The following is a 15,940-nucleotide window of genomic DNA, read 5'->3' as shown; positions in this document are numbered from 1 at the left end:
ATTTAGAATTACATTTTAAACAGTAAGCAATGAGTTGATTATTTTTTACTCATTGTCTTTATACTCTTTTTCAGGGACTATTTATATTTATTTTTCATACAGTTTTAAGTAAAAAGGTATGTTAAGTATTATATGATGTATTGTAAAATGGTTCAGGATTTATTATATTAGATTATAAAGGCAAATAATATAGATACTGCCCTTTTAATGAATACTTACCTTTGTTTTCAAAATGTGAAAGACGTACAATAAACCGAAACAGAAAAGTATACTGGTATGTTGAATTGACGAAACTTTATTGAACAGAATATCTAACAAGGGATGAATAACAGTAACAAATATAAAGTCTTAAATAGTTATCAAAGGTACTAGGATTATAATTTCAACTGTGTAATAGAGAATACCTGATATATCATATACACAATAATGTGTTGTTGTAATGTAAATTTAAACATATACATCACAGTTTAATTTAATGAATTCTTTGCAAAAAGGAAAGACAACTCTGTTTGCCTTACGTTTACATATATAATTACTATTTTAACATATGATCTTAAATGTCTACTTCATTTGAACTTTGGTGGATAGTTTTCTCATTGGGACTCATACCACAACTCCTTATTACTATATCATTTGTCAAACGTCTGTTGTTCCCTGTTACCTACGTTGAATATTTAAGTCACGAATTTACAAACTGAAAATTAAAATTATGAAGATGCATTTTTATCAACACTTTAATAACAATATTGTATTAAGAAAACATTATGAACAAAGTAGCAAGGCATTTCTTAATTCTGACTTTAGTTTAACATTGGTCTGTGATACGCTCCGAATTACTCCGGCTTCTTCTATCAATAAAACTATTCGCCATGACATATCAACGATTAAAACAAGAGGGTTAAAACATAAACAGTCAATCAATCACATTCGCTATTAGAAATCTGTATGATCAAAATAATTTATTAAGTATGCAATTGCCAAGGAGTTTGATTCATCATTAATAAACAGTACATGTTTATATATTTCTTACCTGGAATTGCAACGAATGTAAAGTTATATTTGTTATATTTGTAAAATATGATTCCCGTTTTAGGTACAAGAAGGATTTAGACAAACAATGCACAGACGCAGAGCAAAATCTATGTCAAACTTCAGCAGCAAACCAAAGGTTTGTTTAAACTTTACTTTCGATTCTTTTTATACCAATCTCAATTATTCCAAACGTAGAAATATAATTAGTGCATAAACCATGATTAGTGTTGCAGAGATTACTTTACTCGACTTCACTGTGTTTTTGATTTATCTTATGATTAACATATTTGATTATAAAAGGCATGTTGTAGTATGAACTTGTCTTATCAATATCGGTCAGAACAGCACATTTCTTGGACAAAACTTTTGGGGTGCACTTAAGATCAAACCTCAAAGTAATCATCAAATTCAGATTAACCTACGCAAATACCGACAACCAAACATGAGATGAATTAGCTTTAAGCTGTTGCAAGTTTATTTTATTTCAGTGCAATTATCTTTCAAGATGCATAACTAAATAAATCTAAATTTATCGGTCTAGGAATTTGTCTTATGAAAAGGTGAAATCAAATGGGAAAAGGTCAAAATAGAATTCAAATTCTCTGGTAAATGGCAGAAACATCTAAATATCATTCTTTTGCACTGTGGTTGGAATAGGTTTGTTACCAGGGATAACGAACATGTCTTTGGCAACACGATGGGTGGCTCATGTGTAATAGGATTGGCTTACTCTGAAGCACCGGCGATCCCCCAAGTTTTTCTTTCGGGATTCGTGTTGCTTTATTTCTGGTTTACCTTGAAAATTTTGTGGAGCGTTGATTGATTTTAGTCGTTTTTTGTTTGTAACCAATTACCTAATTTGTAAGCTACATGATTGGTTCAATTTGTGATTTTTTTTTTTAGTTTGGGATGCTCACTCTCGATATTTCTATTGAGGGTTTGTAGACTGTAGCTGGACATTTCGTCGGTTTGTTTTTTAATCACATACTGCTCATCAGGCTTTCTTCGTCTGATGATTTTGTATTTTACCTTCGGGATATGTTATGATTGTAATAAGTTTATTGAATTATATGTCTATTTGTAGTCTTCTGGTACAAATGACAGATTTGATTCAAAAGGTAGGTCAATATTTTATATTTTCTTCTGTTGTTGGTATTCCATTTCATATTTGCTGATTACAAATACTTTCATTCAGTGATAAGCCATTTAATACCATTATTTGAACTTTAACATCGCTTACGAATAAATTTGAATAATTATTGCTTCAAAATGTGATTTTCAAAACAAACATGCATTATATGTGCTAATCACATTATAGCATTACTAAATTTTAATGTGACTACTTCTCTCCAGTGTGTACTCGTTTAGTTGATAGTGAGTATTTTAGTCTACATTTTTTTTTCGAATTGATACAATAGGTGCTACCCGCTTAGAAATATCATTATGAAAGCCATCAAGCTTAGGTTTTAACTGTAAAATAAAGGTTCAAAGCAACATAATTGGGAATCATTTGATATCGTTTCAGTAAATGATCTTTGCGAAGAATTTGATGAGACTGTCATTAAAGTGAGAGGGAGGTTTAGCGCTAAAGAACCAGGTTTAATCCACCATTTTCCACATTTGAAAATGCCTGTACCAAGTCAGGAATATGACAGTTCTTGTCCATTCGTTTTTGATACGTTTTGTTATTTGATTTTGCCATGTGATTATGGACTTTCCGAGTTGATTTTCCTCTAAGTTCAGTATTTTTGTGATTTTACTTTTTGCTTAAAGATTGTATAAACATTTAGATATTTCGGTTACATGTTAAAACAAAAATGGATTAAATTAACTCTGGACAACTAAAATTAAGTTTTTGATTATTGATAAAGATGCTGTTAATTTTTACTGACTTTATTAATTTTTACTGTTATCATGTTTTGATAGGTGATTTTTTAAGTAGAACCGATATCAATTTTGTATTTCCAAATTTGAGCCTTTACAGTTTCCGTTAAATTTATAAAACCATTATTATTTAACAAACTAACATAACATGACAAGTAGTTATTTGTTATTTATTGAAAACATTATGATCATCAATATATACAGGAGTTATACTGAAGTAGAAAAATGGCATTGTCCGTACACTGTGGATTCATTTTTTTTTTTTCGTGTGTACCAATTTTCGTGGATTGAGGAAACATTGCATTTTTGTGGATATTTGATTTCGTGGTTTTGGCAAAGTCTGTATATATTCCTTTAGGAAATTAGTAAATCTTAGAACAGTTTAATTCGTGTTTCCCCTGCACCCACGAAATCAACGAAAATTGGTATACAACGAATATCAATGAATCCAGAGTATACGATGTCCATGCTTTGTATAGGGATTGCTGCACATATTTATATGATATTTACAGTTGGAATTTATTTTCTGCCTTAACAGGATATTGGTTCATTTTTTGTTCAGGATCTGAAATATTTTCAGTCTAACACAAAACAGTATGTAACATGCAGTTTGCTTATTGTAGATCTTTTGTCGATAGCAGAGAGCAAAAGGCAACTAGTGCTTTTGGTGTATTTACACATATTTTGAATGAAAAAATCGTAAAGGATTCAAGTCCTTTATTTTAAGTTAGTTTCTATTTTCAGAATAGTATTCACATATTTTGAATTTGAAAGTGGCATATATAGATTTTACAAAAATGTATGATTTATTATTTAAAGAAACCTTCCGACATGATTTAAAATTTACGTGATTTTATAAATATTCATATAAAGAAAATCAGGAATAGTCATTAAAACCACAATAATATGGATATATTTTCCATGATTATAATAATTAATGGTACTCGTGATTTATTATCTATAAGGTAAACCTGGGAGGCAAGTATATTATACTCAGGATAAAACAATGAGGACTCAATCGACGAAGCAGAGTTATTTTTGAATGTATGTAAAAACATGCAATTTATATCATAATCATAATGCCATCTGCTTTATATGTTACTGTTTATTTCAAATGTATGCTTTCCTTCCACAACCCAAACAAACCATGACTTTTATGAATCAGCGATTAAGTCGTGTTTATTACATTCTATTTTGCAATGTGAAGGTGATTTGCATTTTTTTTAACTTATTCCAGGTGAAAACAATTTTCATACAAAGATTCGCATATACATTTGTACAACAAAATAATAGTAAATGAAAAATATGAAGCGAAAATAAATTGATATGATATTTAACAAACAATAACATGTAGGTTTATACATTAGAATTTTTTCCTTCCAAAACGCATGTTAAACCATGTTATTGTTAATCCAGACAGATTACCTTTTTCTTGGACATGTAAAAAAGAGACTAATGCAAAAACCTCAGGCTTTTGATTTTGAACATCAGTCGCGCCTTTCGTCTCCTAAACAATGTTCAGTGACGCTCGAATCAAAATTTAAAGGGTTAAAGGGCCAACATAAGGAACGGAGTAGATTGTTCACACCAGACTTATTCAAAATGAAAGCGTTTGGATACATTGGATTTATTTATTATTAATAAATATCTAAGGAACTATTTTCCCGTGAACACAGATATTTCGTAGTGCATTTCATTAAAGCAGATATACATTGAGAAAGAAATTTGGAAGGGATATGGACACATAATTTAATGTGTTAATACTTTAAACATCAATGAACGACTATTGAATCAAATAAGTTTGTTCATTAAGTTCTCATACCACATAGTTCATATTTCTTAAGTATCAGTTCCATGCATGTCAACAAGTGTTTTGTTAAGTTTACGAAAACCTCCATGCAATTGATCAGATATCTAACTCTGAACGATAGATCTTTATTATTGGCATACTATACACGCTATTCGTCCGAATGAATCTTTTTTCAATGAGTTGGAGTAGATTATTGACCTCTTTCAACAACGTTTCTTCCCGTCATAAAAAGTCAAAATGATATATTTCCTAGACGTGGGCTAGAAGGGCCTTTATATCTTGCATGACAATAGTTAGTCGATATGGGAAATTTCAAAATAATAGAATTTCTATGGATAGTACATTTTTTCTTTACTGCAATGATTCATATCATTGAAATACTTCAATAATCGAAAATGAGGAATTCTTATTCATTAATTGTTTTATTTATACTTTTAACAATAAAAGCACTAACCTTTAAAATGAACTTAGTTTAGACAATCCGGATTTTTTTAACATGCTGGTTGTATTGAATCACCAAAACTTAATAAAAATCATTATTATTTAAAACAGAATCATTCTGGAATAAATTAAGAAAAGGCTACTGTATGATTTTAAAAAAATGTAACAATTTTAAGTTGACTATTTGAATTGTTATAGAACAATGTTTGTCTTGTTGCATCCTCTGTCATATACATATGAATTGCACAACTCGTACTATGATATATTTAATGAAGTTGCGTTCATTAGTGTAACCTTGCATAAATACATCAGCTTTATGTACATGATTGACTACTGACATAAAATTATGGACTTTTGAAATCTTTATTCATTATGGGCTTTTATTCTGTAAATGTACTGCTTCTCAATCATAATGTACAGTTTAAAACTGAAAACGGACATGTTGAAGACCGTACCTTGATCTATAATGATTTACTTTTATAAATTGTTACTTGGATGCAGAATTGTCTCATTGGCACTCATACCACATCTTCCTATATCTATATTAATACTCGGGAATGTTATCGAATTATCAAAAGAAAGGAATAAAGGCTAAATAAAGGCAACAGTAGTATACCGCTGTTCAAAACTCATAAATCCATGGACAAAAAACAAAATCGTGGTAACAAACTAAAACCGAGGGAAACGCATTAAATATAAGAGGAGAACAACGACACAAAACTAAAATGTAACACACACAGAAACTAACTACTACAGATAAAAATGTTCTTTCTTACAGTGTGATGATAATCTTAACTACTTACTTGTCATATAATTACCAACAGATTGATGTAATTAATAGAATGTTTATTACACTTGTTAGGGGTGTTTTTTCAAATTTTGTTTGTACGTGAGCAGCAGTAACCAACAAATATAATTTTGATGAAACAGTTCGGACATTTTGACCTTGCTTTCCAAATTTCCTTTTTTCATCCTATTTCGTCTTCTTTCTTTCTACTCTTTCTTATTGAAAGAGTGAGGGATACGAGTCGTAAGTGATTTATGAGTGTTGCCTTTGCTACTGTACAATACGTTTTTAATCTCTGTTATCCATTGTTTGTCTTATCAAAAACTACTTGTACGGGGTTTTAATTGACTGTGGTATTAACATATAATCTACACCTTTTTGCCTATTGTATTTGTTTTATAAGCTTTTTCAATAGCAATAATGATGTCCGAGTTTCTAAGGACAATATGTAATGATTGCCTTGTCCACATTTTCGTTCAACTCTTATTACATCAACTATACTATCTAACATGTGGAGTTCAATACCGTTCTAGACAATTAAAGTTTTTACAGATGAACAGTAAAAATATCAATATTTTTGTACTTAGAATAATAGTCTTATACTCATTATTGAGATTTTTAGAACACAACATATTGTCATTTGAGATTGTTGTCTGCTCTATGGTCGGGTTGTTCTCGCTTTGACACATTCCCCATTTCCATTCTCATTTTATTTCAAATTGGTTTTAACTGCTAATTTCCAAAGCATTGCATACGCCATGAATTATGATTATCGATATTGTAAGTTAAACAACTACATCAATATCAAATATTTTGTCTTGTCATGAATGTAAGCATTGATCTACTGATAGATTTGTTAAATCAAATGTTATTTGTTAAATGATATATATATGTCAATAAATCAACTGATGTGAATTTTGCATGGCTTTGCTTTTAAAGGCAAACAACGGATATATAATGGTAGGATATAGATAGTTGACCTGTAAGTGAAGTAGTCAAGGGGAGAAGGCACACAATAAGTAACATTAATTCATTGATAAAAAAGAAAGTTGTTTAATCTGATGTTTAGCGCAGAGAGGTCACTTGTGATGTCAATAGACAATTTTAACATTCGTGCATATCCCCGTACATTTCCCATGTAACAAAAATTGTTTTATTGCGTCACAGTAAGAGTAAAATGTTCCTTGACGTCATTTACGTCGTATAAAACTTTCGAGAACAATTATCATCCTCAGAATCAAAATTCAACCAATCAAATTGTTGGATTTGAAGTTTTTAACAAACATTTTGTAATCCGAATACTAAGTAAAGATTTATGATCGCGAGTCCTGTTGTTAACCTGCGTAACTCGCTGATGAAACAGAACTCGATATTTGCTTATATGACGTCATCAAGAAGAGGGAATTTACTTATTTTGAACCAAAATTACAATCTCAAACATAGTCTTTAAACTTTTATTATTAACATATTTATATAAAAACGAAACTATTTGGAGTTGTGTAGCCAATTTTAGTGTATATTTGAGATTTTCAGCAGTAATTGGACATTTTGTTTGACGTTTTTACAATAACTTAATAGTATTCCTTTTTCACGAATGTGAGCTACCAAATTAGACTATAAACCGGATTTGTAATAACATAAGCAACATTACGGTTGACACTTGTGGAGCAGGATCTGCTTACCCTTCCGGAGCACCTGAGATCACTCTTAGTTTTTGGCGTCCCTATTTTATTGTGTATATGATTTACAGATATGCAAGTTTCGTCTTGCTGCTATGAGAGATAATTTGTATTTTAATTTTTTTATTCCAAAATAAAACACAATGTTTCCCGTTTAAACGAGAGTCTATCAAATAATTTGTGTAAATACCTTATATAATATTAATTTTTTCAATAATGATTCAAGATAGAATGACACAATATAGATTGTTGCTCCTTTGATACCGGTACAAGACATTATTTTATCATCTGTAACTTTCCTTTTTTATCATTACAGATAGTAATACTGATTCTACAATCTTAAAGGATATGAAGAAGGAGACACCAAGGAAATATGAATTAAGAGCTTTCCTTAAGCTAAATAAATCGCAAGCTTACGAAGTAGCAAAAGCCTAAAACTGTCTTCATAGTTATAACTGTCAATCAAATTTATAAACTTTCTGTATGCAAAGTCAGAGACAAGTTTGACCAACGTAGTATGGAACTGATTTTAGATAATATATTGTAAACCGACCTATATTTGTATGTTTGCAATTTTCGCGAGTAGACAAATATAACGAATGTTAATCATCTTGTACATGTAAAACTTGGATCTTCATATATACAAAGACGATACAAATATCGGGAAAATTAATCTCCGCTATGTCCTTTAAAGAGGGCTGCACTCGAAATAAAGTATTCGTGAAAACAAGTTGGTTTACAGTATCTACAAATTTAAAAAACGTGTTTGTCTCATCGCTGTTATAATACTTTGTTATACATTTATATGTTTCATTTATATTTTCATTATTTCATAGTGTGTACCATTTATTTCTTTCAATAACTCATTTTATAGACGAAGTGATATTTTCTAATTTATATTTAGACATGACTTTGAATGTAGAGTACTTTTCTATGTGTTGTTATATTTTATTTGTGTCGTCTGGATGCTATCTTTATGACGTATAACCGATGTTTATTTATTTCATGCATTCACAAGCACCATATAAAACATTGAGTCTTAACATAGCCGAAGCGAGTAAAAGTAAGTAGAGGCTGATCAGCAGATAAATAGCGCTTAAAATAAAAACGTTTGACCTTTGATGATTACTCTTTTATTTTAATCCGAACATGTCCGCAAAGCCACAGTTGACGCCATGAAACTACAAACACAGAAATGCACTAATATAGCCAGTTGATGTTTGATTCTATACCGTCGAATGAGATTATAATAGTCTATAAATAAAGGCAATACCGCAGTAGTATACCGCTGTTCGAAATTCATAAATCGATTGAGAAAAAAACAAATCCGGGTAACAAACTAAACCTGAGGGAAACACATCAAATATAATAGAACAACGACACAACAGAAACACAGCACTAAAATGTAAAACACAAAGAAACGAACTATAATATAACAATGGCCATAAATAAATGTGTATATTTAGATACGATACGAACACTAAAGGTACTGCACAGTTTCACATAGATGATTACAAAATAGTTTTGTGTAATATTCCTGTATCTATGATGAGTTTATTATCAGCTAAATATAACACACACACAAAAAATATCATACTTACATTAATTTCTTTGCATTCAAAAACTTGAAACAAACTAGTGTATTTTAGTAGTTAGGCTTTGGCGCCTATTTTAATCTAATTGTAATACCATTTTGCATTGTTTGCATTGTTTGTAGTTTTTTCATTACAGTTCCAATAATTGACCACTAGGCTCTTAATGTTGTGCGTTAGACGTGCGTTTCGTGCGTGCGTAATACGCCTTATAATTTCGTACGGGGCGCTAGCACTCTTAATTTCTGTGTTCTTTCAATTGTCTTGTAAAGTGATACAAAAATATCTGTTTTTAAAAATTGGGATGTCCTTCTCAGTAGTACAAACATTGAATTTGCTTCATTCACTTTATCGCTGATATATTTTCTGAATTGAGTTCAGAGTCAATAATTACTCCACTGTCTTAACTTTTTTTCAGTAGTTTTTTGTAGTATTGTATATTATATATGTATATACTTTGAGTCTGTGTCAGGTTCCGGTTCACCTATGTGCATATGTTTGCACTTGTGGGGTGAAATTTTAATAGCCAGGTATCACTCCATTGCGATAATTTATTTAAATCACTTTATAATTGAATTGTGTCGTCTTAAAAAATTTAGTTCATCATCTGTAAAGAAGTATACGTCGGAATGGATCAGGTTTCATTTATAAAAATAACGAAAAGTAGAGTTATCAGCACAGATTATGTGTCTTTACCTGAAGTTACTTTTGACCATGATGAGGTTTTATTATTTATCGTGTTGTATACTGTCACTTAGAAAACTGTCGACGTAATTTAGAACTGAAAGTTCTGTGCCATATGCTCTTAGCTTGTGCATTTGTTTTTTTTTTTTTGTGTGGTACAGTGTCGAATACTTTCATATAGTCCATGTAGATAACGTCGATATATGTCCCATTATCAAGGGCTTCAATGGCGCTAAGTTGTGTTTCTTTCCGTCTATTTGGAACATTACTGGTTCTTATTGATTGGTTGGAAACTATACATAAAAGAGAGACGAAAGATATCAGAGTGACAGTAAAACTCATAAATCGAAAATAAACTGACAACGCCATGGCTAAAAATGAAAAAGACAAACAGACAAACAATAGTACACATGACACAACATATAAAACTAAAGAATAAGCAACACGAACCTAACCACAAAACTGTGCGATCTCAGGTGCTCCGGAAGGGTAAGCAGATCCTGCTCCACATATGGCACCCGTCGTGTTGCTTATGTTATAACAAATCCGGTAAATAGTCTAATTCGGTAGGTGACATTCATGTCAGGGAAGGGGATTGTAGTTACGACGTAAGGAACATATCCGATATCATCCGTGAAACGGTTATTCCATAACGGTCAACCAACTCGTGATGGCGTCCGTAAAATTTACGAAGGGATGATTTCAACTTCACCATTTGGAACTCTTGGTTTAATAGCTTCCTTGTGAGACGCAACCTTCTATGAAGAAAATCATGATAGGAAATACAAGCAAATAATGATGCTGATATTGTTTCAGTTAACTCTGTGGGTATTCTGGGATGTATCCTCTCTCGTCCCGGAGATTTATCAACCCTCAGTCCCTTAATTGTCTTAACTATTTCTTCCTATTTTTACATCCTTTATAGCATTTTATTTTTAGTGTTTTGTTTTTGTATCTCTCCTGCTGATTCTTTTGTAAGTACGCTGTCAAAGAACGTTGCTAAAGTGTTCTATGTCGTCATCGGTCTTTCTAGATGTTTCATCGTTTTGGTCAGTTACCTGTTATCCTATCCCTGATCTTGTTTTAGGCTTAATCTTTATGTTTTTGAAAAATGTTTTTTGGTTTCCAATTAGCATTTGTTGACAGTTTCAGTTTATTTATCACCGTCTTTTATTGTACTCCAATTTTATATGTGGATCTTGAGTAGCTATTGATTTCCTACTCAGAGAGGTTTCTTCTTAATTTTCTCTCTTTTTGTCCATATAAAACTCACTCTTTCTTTTATTTTTGACGCTTTTATGTTTTTGACAGGGAAATAACTCTTTTCTTTTTCTGATAGTTTCTCATTAAATATTGGCCCAATATTTGTATATATGGTCACTAAGGGTCAAAAGCACTTTATCAATTTCCAATTTTGTGTAACAATTATATTGAAATTGTATCAAACAACGATCCCCCTCCAGTACACTTGGGTACTCTATATCGCTTACCATGTTTTCTTCATTGAAACTGATCTCAGCAACCATTATTTAAATCTTTTAAAATCAATAACCGAGTCCACAAAAAAACTTTTTCACATATATACTGAGCCAAAAACGTTTAGCAACACTTTTTTTTGAATTTTTTATTGGTTGTTTCTGGATTTTTTTTTTTATCAAACATCATTGATATAATCCTTAGTTTTACCTGGATTTTTAAGCAGTCGTACTTTTTTCCAGGTGATCGATTTCGCGCCATTTCAGCTTTGCGCGTGTAATTGATGTTTTACCTTCTGTACCTGTACTTTTAAAACGAAATTTAATTTTGTTTTGCACTACCGTTCAGAAACACACCATTGGTAAGAAAAACACATAAACGTTTGAAAAAAATGCATGGGGCGTCAATCAGGCCTCTCCGAAAATGACCGTCAGATGGCTCTTGGAATGGTTGATGCCGGCATGAGTGTTGCTGACGTCTTGGCTCGATTTAATGTGCATAAGTCAACAGTTTAGGGACTAAAAAACAGATATCAACAAATTGCAACAGCACAGGATAGGTCGATATGTCGTAGAACAAAAACAACCATCGTCAAGAGAGGAGCGCTACCTTCGCTTTACGTCAACACGGGACAAGTCTTTTGTGGCCACAAGAGTAGTGCATTGACTAAGGGCAGCTGCTGGTGTGCCTGCCAGTCCTTAATTGATGCCCTTAAAGCATGGCCGAGAAATTGATTTTGAATAACACTATACTCATTTCAGCTTTTTTACCCTCCCGCGCTCCATACAAAAAAATATCCTAATGAATATGAGTGTTAAACATTCATGTTGCTTCTGACATGTCATAATTCCATTTTTTTATTATCAAAATTATATGTTGTTATGATTTTTTAATAAAATTAAATTTTATATTTATGTTGCTAAACTTTTTTGGATCAGTATACTATTAGTAGGAGATATAAACTACCCCAATATTGACTGGGAAAACAAAGCTGTAAGAGTATTAACATAGAGTCAGTTGAATATAAGTTTACACAGTGCGATCACGACAATTATTTGTATCAACATGGTGACCTGTATAGCAGCCCTAGAAACAGAGTATCATTGTTTTTAGCGCAATTGTCACGAACATATTTTCTTTATAGTTTTTTTTTCATATTTATTTCTTTTGCGGCTAGGTTTTTGCGTACACCTATCTCTCCCATTGTCATTGTCAATTTTAATTGCGAAAATATCATATTTGTCTGTTTCTTCAACTGATCAATAACGATTTATTCTATTTTGGAATACAGCAAACTTATATAAAAATTGGTCAGCGTTCGTATAAAAACAACTCAATCTGTGAAGATCATGAAACATATTTACAACTTAATATTCATTTATACAATTTCTTTTTCTAATGTTTTAGTTCTTATTGCACCTTTATTATTCGTCGAGCACCCTAAGGGTCTCTTTTGTTCTCCTCTCTTTCTGACTTTGTCATGTCATGGTTCAATAATATGGCATTATATTTCTTATCTGTTCCTGTTAGCTTACTCGCGTTTCTCAAGACAGCTATCATAAAATCGGGTGTTTCACTTTCAAATAATAACAGTCTATGAGCCTTGTCTTTATCAAATTAACCAATCCTTCTCATTTTATCTATGCTATATGCATTTACGTCAACCTCACTGTTCCGCGCAATGTCAGTCAATACTTATAAATCAAAGTCCTTTCGTCTACATTTTCAGAACTACATTCCTTGGTTCCATATATGATCGACATATTTTTTCTAGATTTCCTTGCATTAATTTCTGATATAACTGATTTATCAAGTCAGGAATATGACACTGTTGTTATTTATTCGTTTGATGTGGTTGAGCTTTTGGTTTTGAAGTTTGGTTAGGAGCTTTTCCGTGTGTATTTTTTCTCTGAGTTCTGTATTTTTGGGATATATTTTTTTTGTATTCTAGCATTTTTGTGTCTGGATAATGTTTTGCAATTTTCACATACCCATGCATCGTCATTGTCATATCCAGTTTGTAATGTTTGAAATTGATTTGGTGACAATATTGCAGAAGAATTTGAATCAAATGCGAAATTATTCCTTGAATTGTTTGCGGAACCTAATGGTCTACCTCTTCTCGGTTTTTATCCATCTCACGTGTTCCTCTTCAACGTTTAAGGTTTTCTTCCCAATTTACATGCTATCACATTATTTTGGCATGTCAGATATCCAAATGGCATGTAATATCATTGATTAAAAATCATAAATTAGTTTTGACGTTTTTAAAAACAAAAGTATTTGAATTAAATAGCCAATAATTGAGGCTATCAATATATAGTTTGGGTTTTTTACATGCTTTTAATTCTATAAATTTGTATTTAGGTATTATAATTAAACCTATTCAGAGGGAATTAACGCACAACTATATAAAGTCGCAACGTATTCATCACCGTACACTGTATATATATTGACCGCTGTTATTCACCGTTTGAAAATATATTGACCGTTGTTGTTCACTATCTGCTACATGTATATTTCACTGTTTAATGTGGTTTTTCTTATTTTATTTGTTGAGATTAACGGTCAATCTGGAACTGATGTGACTGATCTACTTACGGCATTGTTTACTACTAATAGTTATGATAAACGTGTTAGACCAAAGTCGTCTCAGGTTACAGCAACCACTGTAGATTTGGACTTATATTTGGTCGGAATTAACGATATAGATGAAATAAAAGGGAGCCTTACAACAACTGCATTTTTATATTTGGGATGGATAGATGAATTTCTGGTGTGGACTCCGGCAAGTTACGGCGGTATAGGATACTTCTATATTCCTCAGTCAGATATCTGGAAGCCAGATATAACATTAGAAAATGGTTTTTCTAAACTTAAGGAACTTGGAAATAGTTTTATCAATGCAGCTGTTACGGAGGACGGACAAGTTTTTTGGAAACCCTTCGAAGTATTTGAATCAAAATGTTCTTTTGACACGAAGTATTTTCCATTTGATAAACAGACATGCAAACTAAGTTTTGTCGTGTGGTCAAGTGGAATCCAAGATGTTAATGTTACACTTTGGAACAATGGAATCAACCTGGACTATTATGAGGAAAATTCTGAATGGACAATTTTATCGACAGCCCATATTGAAGCCTCTGATGCCGCAGAATCAAGAGTTACGTTTTCATTGAACATAAAACGTAATGCTGCATATTATGTAATGAACATTATCCTCCCTGTTATTCTTTTAAGTTTTCTGAATGTATTAACATTTGCTCTTCCTGCCGATAGTGGTGAGAAGATTTCACAATGTATAACTGTGTTTTTGTCGTTTGCCGTTTTCCTCACTATAGTCAATGCAGAACTTCCAAAGACATCCGGCTCGATCATAGGGTATTATCTGATATTTCAACTAGCAATGGGAACGATTGTTATAACTATAACTGTTTTACAGCTAAGGCTTCATCATCGGAAAGATCCCGTTCCCCCATCCGTGATAAGACTTATTAAATGTCTGCCGTTTAACAGGATTGCAGCCGTGAACAGTACCGACAAAAACAAAGTTGAAAATATTCAAATTAAGAATACAGAGGCAGATGATGTTAAAACAGAAACAACCTGGAGTGACGTTACTTCATCGATAGATTTTGTTATGTTTTGGACAGCTCTTAGTATTGTCGTGATTTCCACCATAAGCGTTGTAGTCATTTTGAGTTCACACTAGCACATTCTTAGAAAGATATAAACTGTCATTTAGACTAATTTTCAAATAAAAAGTGTTTTAATTTTTTTTTCTTTGTGGTTTTACATTACTTTTTCATATTTATTAAGTAGATTAAACAATCAAGTCTGGTTATATGTAAATGCCGTATACATATAAAGGTACCAGTAAAATAAATGTATTTATGGTTTACACGACAAATAGGTTAGATAAAAAGAATCTCAGTCTGTTCCTGCAGTTCCACAATCTATTAATATCTATATTTTGGCAAGGTTTGTCTGACTGTGCATTGCGTATTTACACAACAAAGATACCGAACTCCGAGGGTAATCCCTAAGCAAATTTGCAAAATCAGAAGCTCAATCACATAAAACGAACGGATAACAACTACTTTGTACAATCTTGCTTTCTGATCCATTGGATGATGGATGCGTACTGATTGATATTGTCTTAAAAACATGATTTTTGTCATTAGTTGCTATTGGCTATGAACTAGGTGACAGTAACTGCGATTAATTTCAGATCTTTTCTGAGTGTCTTTTTGTTTTTTGGGATGTATAAGAAGCCGTCCATGTCCACTTTGTGTTTTGTTTAGATGTATTTCTATGTGTACCCATCTCATGAGTTCAGCCTTTTTTAAATTATTTTTGTAGTCAAGGTGGTGTTGAGCGCTCATAACATTCTTAACCCTGACACATTATTTTTGTGTCTGTCCTAAGTCAGGAGACTGTAATTCAGTGATCTTCAGTGGTTTTTCATGTTTGTTTTTTGTTACATATTTCATGCCAAAAAATAAAATGACGGATTTCATGCAGTTTTTCGTCCTTAACATATATCCTTTGGTGA

The 15,940-nt window shown here is 31.8% G+C and overlaps 2 protein-coding genes across 2 annotated transcripts in view; both read left to right on the top strand.

Annotated features, from left to right (window-relative positions):
- The window catches only part of LOC139493302 (adhesion G protein-coupled receptor L3-like), a 46,264-nt gene extending 37,705 nt beyond the window's left edge, over window positions 1–8,559 (top strand). The window contains exons 25-28 of the mRNA XM_071281576.1: window positions 75–116; window positions 1,094–1,168; window positions 2,117–2,150; window positions 7,950–8,559. Coding sequence (XP_071137677.1) covers window positions 75–116; window positions 1,094–1,168; window positions 2,117–2,150; window positions 7,950–8,068 — 270 coding nt within the window. The 3' untranslated portion in view covers window positions 8,069–8,559. The remainder of the gene's footprint in view (window positions 1–74; window positions 117–1,093; window positions 1,169–2,116; window positions 2,151–7,949) is intronic.
- Window positions 8,560–13,850: 5,291 nt separating this feature from the next.
- Window positions 13,851–15,124, top strand: LOC139492335 (acetylcholine receptor subunit alpha-type unc-38-like). Its single transcript, XM_071280547.1, has one exon. The coding sequence runs from the start codon at window positions 13,898–13,900 to the stop codon at window positions 15,095–15,097; it is 1,200 nt and encodes a 399-aa protein (XP_071136648.1). The 5' UTR covers window positions 13,851–13,897; the 3' UTR covers window positions 15,098–15,124.
- Window positions 15,125–15,940: the final 816 nt, after the last annotated feature.

The sequence above is a fragment of the Mytilus edulis genome, chromosome 10 (assembly GCF_963676685.1).
Source record: "Mytilus edulis chromosome 10, xbMytEdul2.2, whole genome shotgun sequence".
Lineage (NCBI taxonomy): Eukaryota > Metazoa > Mollusca > Bivalvia > Mytilida > Mytilidae > Mytilus > Mytilus edulis.
The sequence above is the reverse complement of the archived record's forward strand: the minus strand, read 5'-3'. Positions and strand labels throughout refer to the sequence as shown.